This window comes from Thermobia domestica, unplaced genomic scaffold, assembly GCF_964235325.1.
Source record: "Thermobia domestica unplaced genomic scaffold, izTheDome1.hap1.1 HAP1_SCAFFOLD_203, whole genome shotgun sequence".
Lineage (NCBI taxonomy): Eukaryota > Metazoa > Arthropoda > Insecta > Zygentoma > Lepismatidae > Thermobia > Thermobia domestica.
In genome coordinates, this window is record NW_027655929.1 from 83291 (window position 1) to 95853 (window position 12563).

Genomic DNA, 12563 nt, shown 5'->3' on the forward strand with positions numbered 1-12563 from the left:
TATTATTATTATTATTATTATTATTATTATTATTATTATTATTATTATTATTATTATTATTATTATTATTATAACCAACAAAAAAAATGTGTAGTTGGACGTTCGAAAACGATTTATTAAGACTCTGGTATGGAGCGTGGCTCTACGGATCTGAGACGTGGACATTGAGAAAGCTGAAATATATTTAAGCTGGAATCATTTGAAATATGGTGTTGGCGCAGAATGCTGCGCATATCATGGACCAGAGGGAAAAGAAATGAAGAGTACTAAAGGAAGCTAATGAAGGACGGTAGATCATGAAGATAATAGGAAAAAGAAGAAACGGCATGCTTGGCCATTTTATTCGACACTCCATTGGATCACCGTGTTTATAGAGGAAAAGGCAGAAGGAAAACCGGGAAGAAGAAGACCAAAGATAGAATATCTAGATGCAGTGACGAAGAAGAGACGCTATCAAAGTATATAACAGCTCTCCCAAGGGAGAGAAAAGTTTTAAAATTTCCATGTTGCCCACCAATTTGTAGTTGAAGTGAAGAAGAAGAAAATGTTATATTTATAGATTTTGAAATATCGGCAGAAAATCATCTTCATCATTGTTATGATTATTATGATTTCAACAAATATATTCTGCTATACATGTGTAGTTATTTGTGTAATCAAAGTTTAGTTAAAAGCCTTAACTCTATGTACAACAGAGAAATTCCGAAGCGTCTTTTCTGGGTATCCATGCTTCAACTTAATTCAGTCACTAGTCTTGGATGATGTTTTGAAGACAGGCAAGTCATATTTATGTGATCTATTAGTATACGTATATATTCATCTGCTTCCTAAAATAGACTCACTGTCATGCATTGGAGAAGCCCAATCAACTCTGTCTTAACGCATCAAAAATATTTGCTACTACTGTAATAATAAATGCTACTGTAGATATATATATATATACATTTCAAAGATCTATATATATAAAAGTACTGGCAATGGGAATATATATATTTGTTCCTTTTTAAAGTTATTTGCACTTGTAATGAATTTAGAAGAAATGAAATCTTGAATTCATTGGCCACAAAACAACGAGTTTAAAACAACATGCATGTATGAGGGGTATTTCAGAAATACGAAAACCATGTGCACTTAACTAGTACTCCCATTGTACGTATTTCCAATATTAATCATTGAATTTAATGTGTACTTATATGTGTCTGAATATAACCAGCAACAGCGATATAGAACAACAAACCTTGCAGCCGGAGACGAAGATACAGACAAAAATAGAATTTTTCAAGATGATGAAATAGTGAAAGAATATTTAGGAATTTCGAAATGCTTTTGCAGCTGTACTCCAAGAAGTACTAAATACTATGAACAACAAATTATTTGGTGCGGAACTACTTATTATGCTGAAATTTTGCTAGTTTTTCTAGAAAATCTCAGATTTTGCTAGATCTAGAAAATCTCAGATTGATTTACGATGTCCCTCTAACGTTATTTCTTGTACAGAATTTTCTGGGAACTATCACCCAATAGGATATTAAAATCTTTCATTTTATCGTCCTACGAATATGCTCTTTAGACTAAGGCAGACGGATGATTAAGGCGAGTGAGTGATGGTGGAATGATAATGGGGAACGGGAACCCACGGACGCGATGTTGTCCACCACAAACGTACTTCGCCAGGAATCAAACTAGGGACCCCATGCATTAGAGGTAAACGCTTTACCACTGAGCCACCGTGCCTCCATATGATAATGTTAACAGTCGCATACCAGTAGAAGGGGAGGAGGGTCAACGACTGATGCCATACAACATTTTTAACAATATCTCTTTTAATTTTTCCAACACAATTTTGACCATTCCAGACATTTATTTTGGATGTATATTACACCTGATGGCAACCATATTAATTTGCATGGTCAAATTAGTATTGCCAAAGACATGGACAAAATGGCTTATAGAAAATTATACTGATCAGTAATGATTTTTATGAATTATAAGAAGGAAGAACAGACAATAAAAATAACCTGCATGCAGTGCAGCACTGAGTAACTACAGGAATCGCAATGGACAAACAAAAAGAACGCTATTAGCTATGTTGTAAAATTTCCCCCAAAGTAAATACACATCATTTTTAGTTATTTGATAAACGGTGTTTTATTTGAGGGGTATTCGTTCTCTCAGAAACCGGAAGCGACGTCATCGTACGCTATTTACACATCATCATACATCCAGCCGCTCATTTTGAATTTCATTGAAATCTTTGCGGCGCTAGCAGACATATTCACATTTGTTTCCTTATTCAAATGTATAAAATAAAATGGATCAGTAACTGACCCCCGCCATTAGTATATACCAACGTAAAAATAGCATTGGTACACGACTGATAATTGGGTGAGTCTCTAAATTTCAAATATATATCTGCATTGGATTGGATTTGACACAGGTTTAATAAACACTAGCATGTTTTCATTTCAGCAGCATTGAGTCTTTAGGTACCATGAGCCACAGAATTAGTTAGAAATTTACAGTTCAGGAAAACTGAATGAATCTCGAATTTTTATGTTTGTTTAAAAAATATTTTTATTTATTATAATGAAAAATACGAAATAATAATAATAATAATAAACATATACACAAAACCGTAAAAGTAGTGCTGTGTTGTTGCGCTGTACATGTTAGTCGGCGAGGGGAGGACGAGTTCTTTTTTTTGAGGGGGGGTAAACGAGGAACGAGGGCGGAGCTGTGCTGCAAGACGGTAAGTCTTTTTTTTTTTTCCTTTTTAATATATGTATATATTAAAAATACTCCGACGACAAACACACGTCAACTAACGTTTGCCCGCAAACGGGTTGGCGGCTTCTTCAAATTTTATCTGAGGCACAAATCCACTCTCACCATCGACGTAATATGTCACCGTCATTAATCTTCCATCAGGGAGCCATACGTAGTAACTGCCATCGACTCGTCCGGTTTCTGTTCCTACTTCATTTTGGCCAAAATATGTGTCTGTGGGCTGATCCTCAACTTTGTACTCGAAGTTGTACTGGAAGAAAGAAGAAAACATTACAAAATTAGTGATACTATACGTTGCTATCAGTTGTGCTTGCATAGGAAGAAAAAATAGTTAAAAGTTAGTTATATAGCATGTTGTTAATGTAGTTTTCTAGTTACGTAAAGCTGTTACTTTTCATGTACAGTAAATTATGGAAATCGCCTGATTAATGGGAAGTTGTAGAAATAATAATAATAATAATAATAATAATAATAATAATAATAATAATAATAATAATAATAATAATAATAATTAATAATAATAATAATAATAATAACTAGCAAACCCGCATGTTCCGCGCAAGCGCAGGACACTATTGTTGTCTGAATGATTGAATATAATACAAAATTTAAAATATTTATGGCTAGCAAAGTAGTTTTAAATAACACGTTAATAATATCTTTAATTAAGACTTTCTCGATAATTACTCGAATTTAAGACGTCCTCGAATCTAAGACGCACCCCGATTTCGCTGGGTTAAATTAAGGAAAATTAGTAATTTGTTCCGTTTTTACTATTATTAAAGCGCTCTTTGATATTGGCTATTTTCGGTGATTTTTATATATCCCTCTCCCCCTCGAGATCGGTCAGGTGGTTCAAGAGTTATTAAGTTTTATTTATTTTTATATATCTCTTCCCTCCCACCTCCTACCCTAAGTTATACCGTCAAAAGGATATTATAAAAACCACCCCAGGTCCGAAACTCATCTATGTTAATAATTTGATTAAGTTCGGTTCGGTGGTGTAAGCATGATGAAGTCACAACGACAGTCACCTTTATTTTTATTTTTTTACGTATATATGTCCCCCTTCCCCTCCCCTACATTGTACCGTCAAAGTAAAATGATGAAAACACCCCATTTATCTATGTTGAAAATTTGATTGAGATCGATCGGATGATTCAAGAGTTATTAACTCACGAACATGATCACATTTATTTTTATATTTATTGATTTTTGTATATCTCCCCCCTCCTCCCCATTCCCTACGTTGTTCCGTCTAAGGGAACATGGTAAAATCCCCTAGGTACGAACGTCATCTATGTTGAAAGTTTGATCGTAAAAAGACGTTTTGTTCAAGAGTTATTAAGTTTTATTTATTTTTATAATTCACACTCCTACCCTTTCCGAAGATCTACCGTCAAAGTGAATAGCTAAAAACACTCCCAGGCCAGAACTGCATCTACATTAAAAATTTAATCGAGATCGGTCGGGTGGCTCAAGTGATTAAGAGTCACAAACATAGTCACTTTCAATTTGGATCTGAAGTTGTTGTTCACAGACACTGTTATTAATATATAGATAATAATAACAACGTACTTTTTAGATTCAAGGCTTACTGACACCAGCAGTCCCCTATTACGAGAACTAATTACATTAACTCATTATATCATTTGTCGCGGCAGTGAGAATCGATCTTAAAATTAGAGCATACGCCGCAAACGGAAGTGTCATCATAAGCAGATACCGAAAAAGATTTATTTTCCTTTCATCTAGAATATTATACAGTTTAAAGTATACCTAGAAATTAGACTTTATTTCTATTTTTGGATCAAACGATCCAATATATTTCAATCAAAAATTTTCTTGTAGGCCTTATATCTGGAGAACTACTTATAGTGTAGCCAAACCCAAACCATCAGTTAACTTAGTATAATGTGCTTATTCCGCAGAAAATACGGAAACCCGATTTGGTGACCGTCCAAAAATGTTATGGCCCATGGTCCAAAAACTAATTATTGACCCAGATTTCAGTTTTTTGATTAATTTTTTGGATCATTGCTAAAATTCTTGTTAAAACATATCTAAAAAAAAAAACAATGTTTTTGTTAGTTCGTTTCTGATTGTAATTAAACGTTCCTCTAATCTAGCGGGGCAATACGCACCGTAATTGTGTGATCTGATCTCTCAACTAACGAGGATTTTCTAAAGATCATAGTTTAACATCTAACTAGCGAACAATGACTCATGGAGAGTATATTTGAGAATACAAATAAGAAGGATATCAGTATAAAATAACTTCTATTGAGGCTGTCATTGTAACATTTATCTGGTATATTTCCATTCAAAGTTTGATCGGTGCTTTCTAAAATTTATATCTGCTTCGAGAATGATAAGCTGATCTCATTGCTACTTTACCATTTAATTTCTCAAAAGGCACGCTTCATTGTAATGGACCAATTCATACTGGAATTATTGTTAAATTTGAGGGCTGCGGTGGCTCAGTGGTAGAGCGTTCACCTCTGGTGCATGGGGTCCTTGGTTCGGACCCAGCTGGCGCCAAGTGAACTTTGTGATAAACAAACACCGTGTGCGTGGGTTTTCTCAGGGTTCTCCCGTTTCCTCCCACTTTCTTCATTCCAATATTTCCTTCATTTCTCTAGCAGTATATCGCAAGATTATTTTTTAAGTTTTTTGAATAATAAGAAAAGAGGAGCCAATTCTAATTATAAAAGGGAAACGTGTAAGTTTGTGTGTCACTCTAATTCCTCATATGAATTTACACTATTGTGCTGCCAAAATGACTTGAGCCGTGGCAAAAATGCGAACTAAAGCTCACACCCCGACATACCCACGCGTTGAGCCAATAAGGGTTCAGCAGCTGCTAAGCGAGAGAGCCTTAGCGAAAGAGAGTGGAATTCCTTCAGCCGATAGCAGCGCCTGAAACGGAAGACTGGGTGTCAAGTCAATGTGGCATATTTATAGTAGGTTTTGCTGCCTACGCTGTCTTCCTATCTGGCACCAATATATGTCGCTAGCGTGCAGGCAGTTTGAAGATCTAAGGTTAACACGTATATTGATTCAATTTGAAAATGGATAATGATGATATTAAACATGAACGTGCTTTGCTGTTTATTATGAGGACAAGAGCCCGTAGGTCTGACCATATTTATATTTGAGTATTAATATTTGTGTAACTTTATTTTGGTTGGTGGGAAACTAAGTAGGAGTAATTAAACAGTTAGGGCTTTTAATTAAGCAGCATCCTAAACTATTCTCTACAACGAGAAACCTGAAGGTTTGAGCGTAACAACTAGCATTTTTAAAATCAAGAACTAGAAGAAAAATGCAAGAATGGAAGAAGATATCTTCAGAAAATTACTATTGTTTCTTTTTGTTCTAAAAGTAGGTTATTTTAGATCATTTGCAAGGAATGCCTCCAGCTACGCCAAGCGAATGCCTCGTAACGCATGCTGTTTAAATCATTACATGGATTTAACGATTTGTAATATGATAGAAATGGTCTCTGTATCTTCCTGAAGAGATGCTCTTTTATCTTGTGATCAATCACGAGAAAGAAAGAAAGAAAAAATAAGTCAGCATTTGTTTTATTAGTTCAAAATGACTCCAAATTATGGATTCACTCACTTCCTTGTTATGTAGAAACCTTATTTGCTTTGCTTTTCTCAGATTACAAAAAAATAGGTTAATTATGATTTTGTTGACAGCAAACTTTTAGTAAAAGTATAACAAATTGGATGAGAGGAACAGCGTACTTTATTTTTTTACTTTCATTTTTGTCTTTTGCTGAAAAATGGATTTATGTGTGTTTATAATATGTGTTTACGTATGGAAGGTGCTATTAACAGCAACATGATTACAGTTGATAGGTGAATACTATTAATTTCTTTCTATGATGACAGCTCTTCCTTTATTTTGATCTAAATTGAAGGCGCCATTATTATTATTATTATTATTATTATTATTATTATTATTATTATTATTATTATTATTATTATTATTATTATTATTATTATTATTATTATTATTTGAACAACTGGTTTATTAATTTTCTGCTAGATCATATTTTGTATGCTGTTGCGTTTCTCTTTAGTCATCTACCAGGGCCGTAACTTGAAGGGGGCAGGGGGCAACTGCTCGCCAGGGAAGCTCACTGCCATTCGAGGGGGGTCCACTTTAAGACAAAATTTTCTTACTCCATATACGATACGAACATGAAATTATAAATCAAGCATGAAGCAGGTTCACTACATTACATAAACAAAACATCACACAAAAGGTAAATAAAACAAAAATATATCGTGGGTCCATTTCGGTAAAAAAAAAAAAAAAAAAAGTCTACTATTGGAGGCCCTAGAAATAACATTTATTCGTATGACTTTGAATATTGTCTCTTCAATTAATTTTAATTTGTCATGTGTGGAACGAGCCCAAGGGCGTAACTAAGGGACCCGCAGATCTTACCGCGCGGGAGAGTCCACAGGCTCCGGAGGAGGGGGCATGAAGGGTAAGAAAGATGGAAAAAAGGGGTCCAAGAATTAGAAAAACAATTTTTTCTAGGGGTCCCAAATAGGCGTATTAATGCTTGCCCCCCAGAAAAAATCTAAGTTACGGTGCTGCGTCTATCTCAGAATAATTCGAAAGAAATGTAAATTGTACAATATCAGCGAACAGACGCATTTTAATCGATGGCTCTCATTGCGTGAAAAAAAAAAATGATATGGATGAGTGTAAATTTCCGTGCGCAGTTTTCGAGAAATCCCAGGTAACATAAAAAAAAAACGTAGAACGTTCTTACTGTACGATAACCACGCCAATTATTATTAACGTAAAACTGATATTCGAGTCTGTGTGCTGTGTACTCTCATCAAGTATTTCATTATGACACTAGCAAGATATCAGTACGAGTATGGTAAATACCCCATAATCTCTTCCCTGCAATTTCCTAGAAGTATACCAAGCCAACAGTATAGATTTGTATACGAAATTAATAATCGAACAAACATTCTTTTATTCTTAGATGATTGTGTAGTTCGATGTAGTGTTGACCACGAGACGAAATATTTCTCGTGGCATCTCGAAAACGAGACGAGGATCAAAACAAGAAGTACGTGAAAAATGAAACATCACAAATTTTATCTTGGAAACGAGATGAGCAATTTCGCAAGTCTCATGGAAAACACTAGTTCATGTAAATCTTAAATTTCAAACACCTTTTTTTAAATTTATATTATAAAAGTTACAAATTGATAAAGTGATTGTATGAAAAAAAATAAAGAAGATTTATTAACGTTTAAACAAATGGAATTCAATTACACAATATATTCCAATAATAAATATGGTTTAAATGCTTGTATCACATCTTTCGTGGACCTTTCATGACACGGAATAATTCTGATAATCTCTACATGAAATTGAAAAAAAATTAGGGCATAACTTTCTTTTACATATATTTATAAAGGTAACCAAGAAAATTCTGTCGCTTTTTCACCCACCTCCTTCGAACATCGATATCTCACCTAAGACGTACCTAGAAGATCAAAAATAGTCCCCATCAGCAACGACGACCTTCTGTGAACGTTCTGGAAGGCCATGGATTCCATTGCGGTAGAACTTGGTGGGTCATGAAGCGAAGAAGGTATCAAGTGTATTTTGCACCTCTACTAGGGATTTGAATAGAACTGGCGTCCTCTAAGGTGATTGTCCAAGGAATGGAACGGGTGATACTCGGACCGTGCAATGTTCGGGGAGTACGGCGGATGCAATAGTGCTTCCTATCAAGGAGTAGAATGTTGTTCCGAGTAATTTGTTGCCACGTGGAGTTTAGCGTTGTCCTATAACAGGAGGACTCCATTGTGATTCAAAAGTAGTGGCTCCAGAGTTTTGAGTTTTTCTTGAACACGGCTCAACTGCTGACAGTACAAGTTGCATTGATGCTCTGACCAGATGGTAGCAATTCCCGATGCACGATGCCGCGAGCAGTCCACCAAACACATAGGAGGACCTTCTGGTGTAGTGCTGGTGTCGGCTTTTTTGGAACCGGTTCACGGGATGCTAACCAATGATGACGGCGCCGTGGAGCTTCGTACAGGACTCACTTCTCATCGCATGTCAACACCCCTCTCCATAAATAGTTCCTTCCTCAGACGAGACAGCAAACACAGGTGTCTGCTCGCGTTGCCTCTTGGCCCGGAGTCAAATCATGTGGGACCCATCGACCCAACTTGTAGTGCTTCCCAAGTTGATGGTGGTGCTGCCGAATGGTTTCTGCACTTACACTGAATCATAGTCTCAGTTTCTCATATGTCTGGCCATTGTTCGCCTCAATTGCTGCCTGAAGATCTTCGTTTTGTACATATGTTGGTCTTCCGGCACGTAGTGCGTCTTCGAGTGTTTCGTCACCGTCCTTGAACTTGTTAAACCACCGCTGCACTGTTCGCGTATACACGACACCCTCACCAAAGGCCTGACATATCTTCCGTCCCGCTGCAGTGGCGTTTGACCCCAGTTTGAACTCGTACAGACGCCCTTATGACGCTCTTTGGAGGTCCTATGTTCACTCTGTACTGACGCAAGTTCACGGTATAACTGAACTGCCACAACCAGGTAGTATGTTCGATATACCCACACCTACAACTGATCTTCGTCTTATCTCGGTTCGCATTCAACTCACGGTGTGAGGGCCAGTTGAAACAGAACTCCACAAAAAGCGACTGAACTTTCTTGGTTTCCTTTATAGAAAACGACACGAGAAAAATTTCGAGAGGGATCGAGAAGACTTCATCGAGAATGGAACGTGACTTTTATAAAAGTTATCATGTCGTGGGAGAAAGCAATTGGGTGAGCCTGTCAGGAACTAAAACATAGTCATCTCTTCATTCTGGCTTCTGCAAATTAAGAAACTTGCTTTGTTATCTAACCAGTCTCTAACGTGTTACTACAGTACTAAATGTGTTGTACCAAGGGGAAAAAAGCTACTGTTTTCTTCTTAGAAAACTAATTTCCTTCAAGATAAAATATTCATAACCTTCAACATTACCTTAAGTATTCTGCCATCATTTGCAGATAAAGTTGGCACAAACACAATAGCTTCCATATAATACGTTTCTAACACAAGAATTTCTTTACCTTCTTTATATCATACGTTAATTACGAACACCTTCGTGAAGTTGTTCGTTTTTTTTTTTCAGTTTAACATCCCACAATTATGCTCTTTAGATTAAGGGTGACGAAGATTAAATCAAGTGAATAATTATGGAAGAATTGGTGGAATGAGAAAGTAGGAGGAAACGTGAGTACCCCGAGAAAACCCACGGACACGATGTGGTCCACCACAAATTTACTTGGTCGGGGATCAAACCAGGGAAAGCACGCACAAGAGGTAAGCGCTCTAGCACTGAGCCATCGTGTCCCCAGGAACTCCTTCGTCTTTTCAATAATACACATTCTGTAATATCCCTAAAACGTGGTAGCGTCTTCCGAAATAATGTTCTGATCAGCTTTCTCTTCTGTTATAAACTTTCTTCAGTGTTTATAATTTTTGTCGAACCTTTACTAAAACTTCCTCATTGGTTTATTGTTTCTTCTAACTAATCTTCACCAAATTCCTAATCCTTCCAGTCGTTTTTCATTGCTCTTTGTAACATCCTCGTTTCGGCTCCGTACAGTACAATATTCCATACGAAACATTTGATCCTTTTTTTCTACCGTAGCTTTTCATACAACGATCCACACAACACACTAGTCTTCTTAATTCTAAATATTTTTTTCGTCATTTCTATGTTTTACTTCTCGTTTTCATTTCATATTTTCTATATAGGTTCCGTAGACATAGTAAACATCTCCTGTCTTCTAGCATAGTAAACAAATTTCTGTTTTCTGGTTCAAATTATCATTACTTTCTTCTTTCTTTTAACATTTAATTTCAAACCAAATTCTTCTCAGCTGGAAAGACAAAATAACACTTAAGTTTACTCTTAAAAAGGGCTGTCAATTTAACGCTATCAAGATATGGGAAAAATATGTGGATTGTGGATTTTTGTTGTTTCTCTCAAGCAGTGGCGCTCTTGAGAGAAATCACATTGTTAAGAATTTAAATTTAATGCTTTAAACTAAGGGAAGAAAACTTATTTGAGTATTTAGTTCTTTTATACAAGAATTCCTACATTAGCTAAGCCTTCTTTCTTTAGCTTGTAGCAATTAAATGGTAATTGTGACAAATGTTATTTCCATCAAAAGTAGGGACTGCCAACTAATTTGTCAAAGTTTGGAACAGAAGACATAATTCACAATCATGAAAAGGAAAAGTAATTACACATTCCAGGAACAGGGGCGTACCAACAGGGGTCCACCGGTCCGAACCCCCCCCCCTCAAAAAAACTTCTTAACTCAACATTAGGGTGACCAGACATACTGATTTTCGCAGTACAGTACTGTTTTTCAAAGAGCTGTCCTGCGTGTTGCGAAGAGAAAATCGAGAAATGTCCTTTTTTAAAATGTCCTGCGAAATGTCGTGTTTATATTTTATTCAACTTGTAATGAGTATATTAAGTAGTGGTCTACAACTTTCGAAGGCATTAACATTTTGAACTGGACGAGATTTAACTCAGTAATTGAATGGGAATGTCCAGAGCAGCTTGCAATACATTAATAAACTGTTAGGAAAAGAAACAAATGATTCCTACCTCTTTGATGAGATTACAAATGTAAAGTAATGTAACAAATACTACTTCTGAAAAAAGAATTAATGAAAATCTTTGAGTTTTACGTCCCACGGTTATGCCGGTTAGGCTAAAGGAGACGGTGATGATGAGTAATGAATGAAATGGTGGAATGAAGAAAGTGGGAGGAAACGGGAGGACCCCGAGGAAACCCACGCACACGGTGTTTGTCCACCACAAAGTTCACTTGGCGGGGGCTGGGATCGAGCCCCGGACCCCAAGCACCAGAGATAAACGCTCTACCACTGAGCCACCGCGGCCCCAAAAGAATTAATGAATTGAACACTGGTCAAATAAGGGTAGATTTAAGGTGGAGTGAATTATTCAAGCATTTTGAAGAAAACTCATTCCTTACTCCCAAGTATGTGATATTATGAAGTATATATGTGCTTCTCTACCACAAATGCTCCAACTGAGTGGGTATTTTTTATAATGAATAATTTGTGCACTGATGAGAAATCTCAGTTGAAAACTGAAACTGTTAAAAAACACCTAATAATAACCAAATGTAACTATAATTTTACCTGTAGTAAATTCCATGACATGATTTTGCAAAACAGCAAGCTACTGCATGCTATACATTCAAACGAAAAATATGTCACCAAGCAATGTACTGATGTTTAGTTGGTAAACATATATCATATATTAATGAAAATAATTTGGTAACCTTTTGAGGGATTTTTTTGCAAATAATGGATAAATAACCACTACGATGAACCGCATTTTTATGTTTCATTAAAATTTTATGCTTCAACATACTAAGTTTTCTTTTTCATTAAGGTGACTCCTTTATGTTCTTTTACATCATTTCATCAATCTTGTATTTGTCATTCATGAAGTATTTGGAGTTGAGTTCAATTCGTTCAATACTATTGTTGAGTACTTAACAATGAATGATTAACTGACAGTTAACGTTAAATGAAATAAGAACATGCGTATTCCTTACACAGTAAACTATCATATACTTTTATATTTGTGTCCTACTTTTCGCTTGTCAGAATCTGGTCACCCAATTTACATAATTATATTGAGTTGAATTGATTTTGAGTTTAACGT

General features: G+C 35.9%; 2 protein-coding genes across 2 annotated transcripts in view; one reads left to right on the forward strand and one right to left on the reverse strand.

Moving 5' to 3' along the window:
• LOC145676538 (putative ATP-dependent DNA helicase HFM1) overlaps positions 1-12563 on the forward strand; it is a gene marked incomplete at its 3' end in the record, with an annotated part of 337334 nt that overhangs the window by 50675 nt on the left and 274096 nt on the right. The gene's annotated exons all lie outside the window — the stretch shown is intronic.
• Positions 2552-12563, reverse strand: part of LOC145676539 (pro-resilin-like) — a 41609-nt gene continuing 31597 nt past the window's right edge. Inside the window, exon 3 of the mRNA XM_081747368.1 lies at positions 2552-3037. Within this exon, the coding sequence (XP_081603494.1) occupies positions 2822-3037 (216 nt within the window). The 3' untranslated portion in view covers positions 2552-2821. The remainder of the gene's footprint in view (positions 3038-12563) is intronic.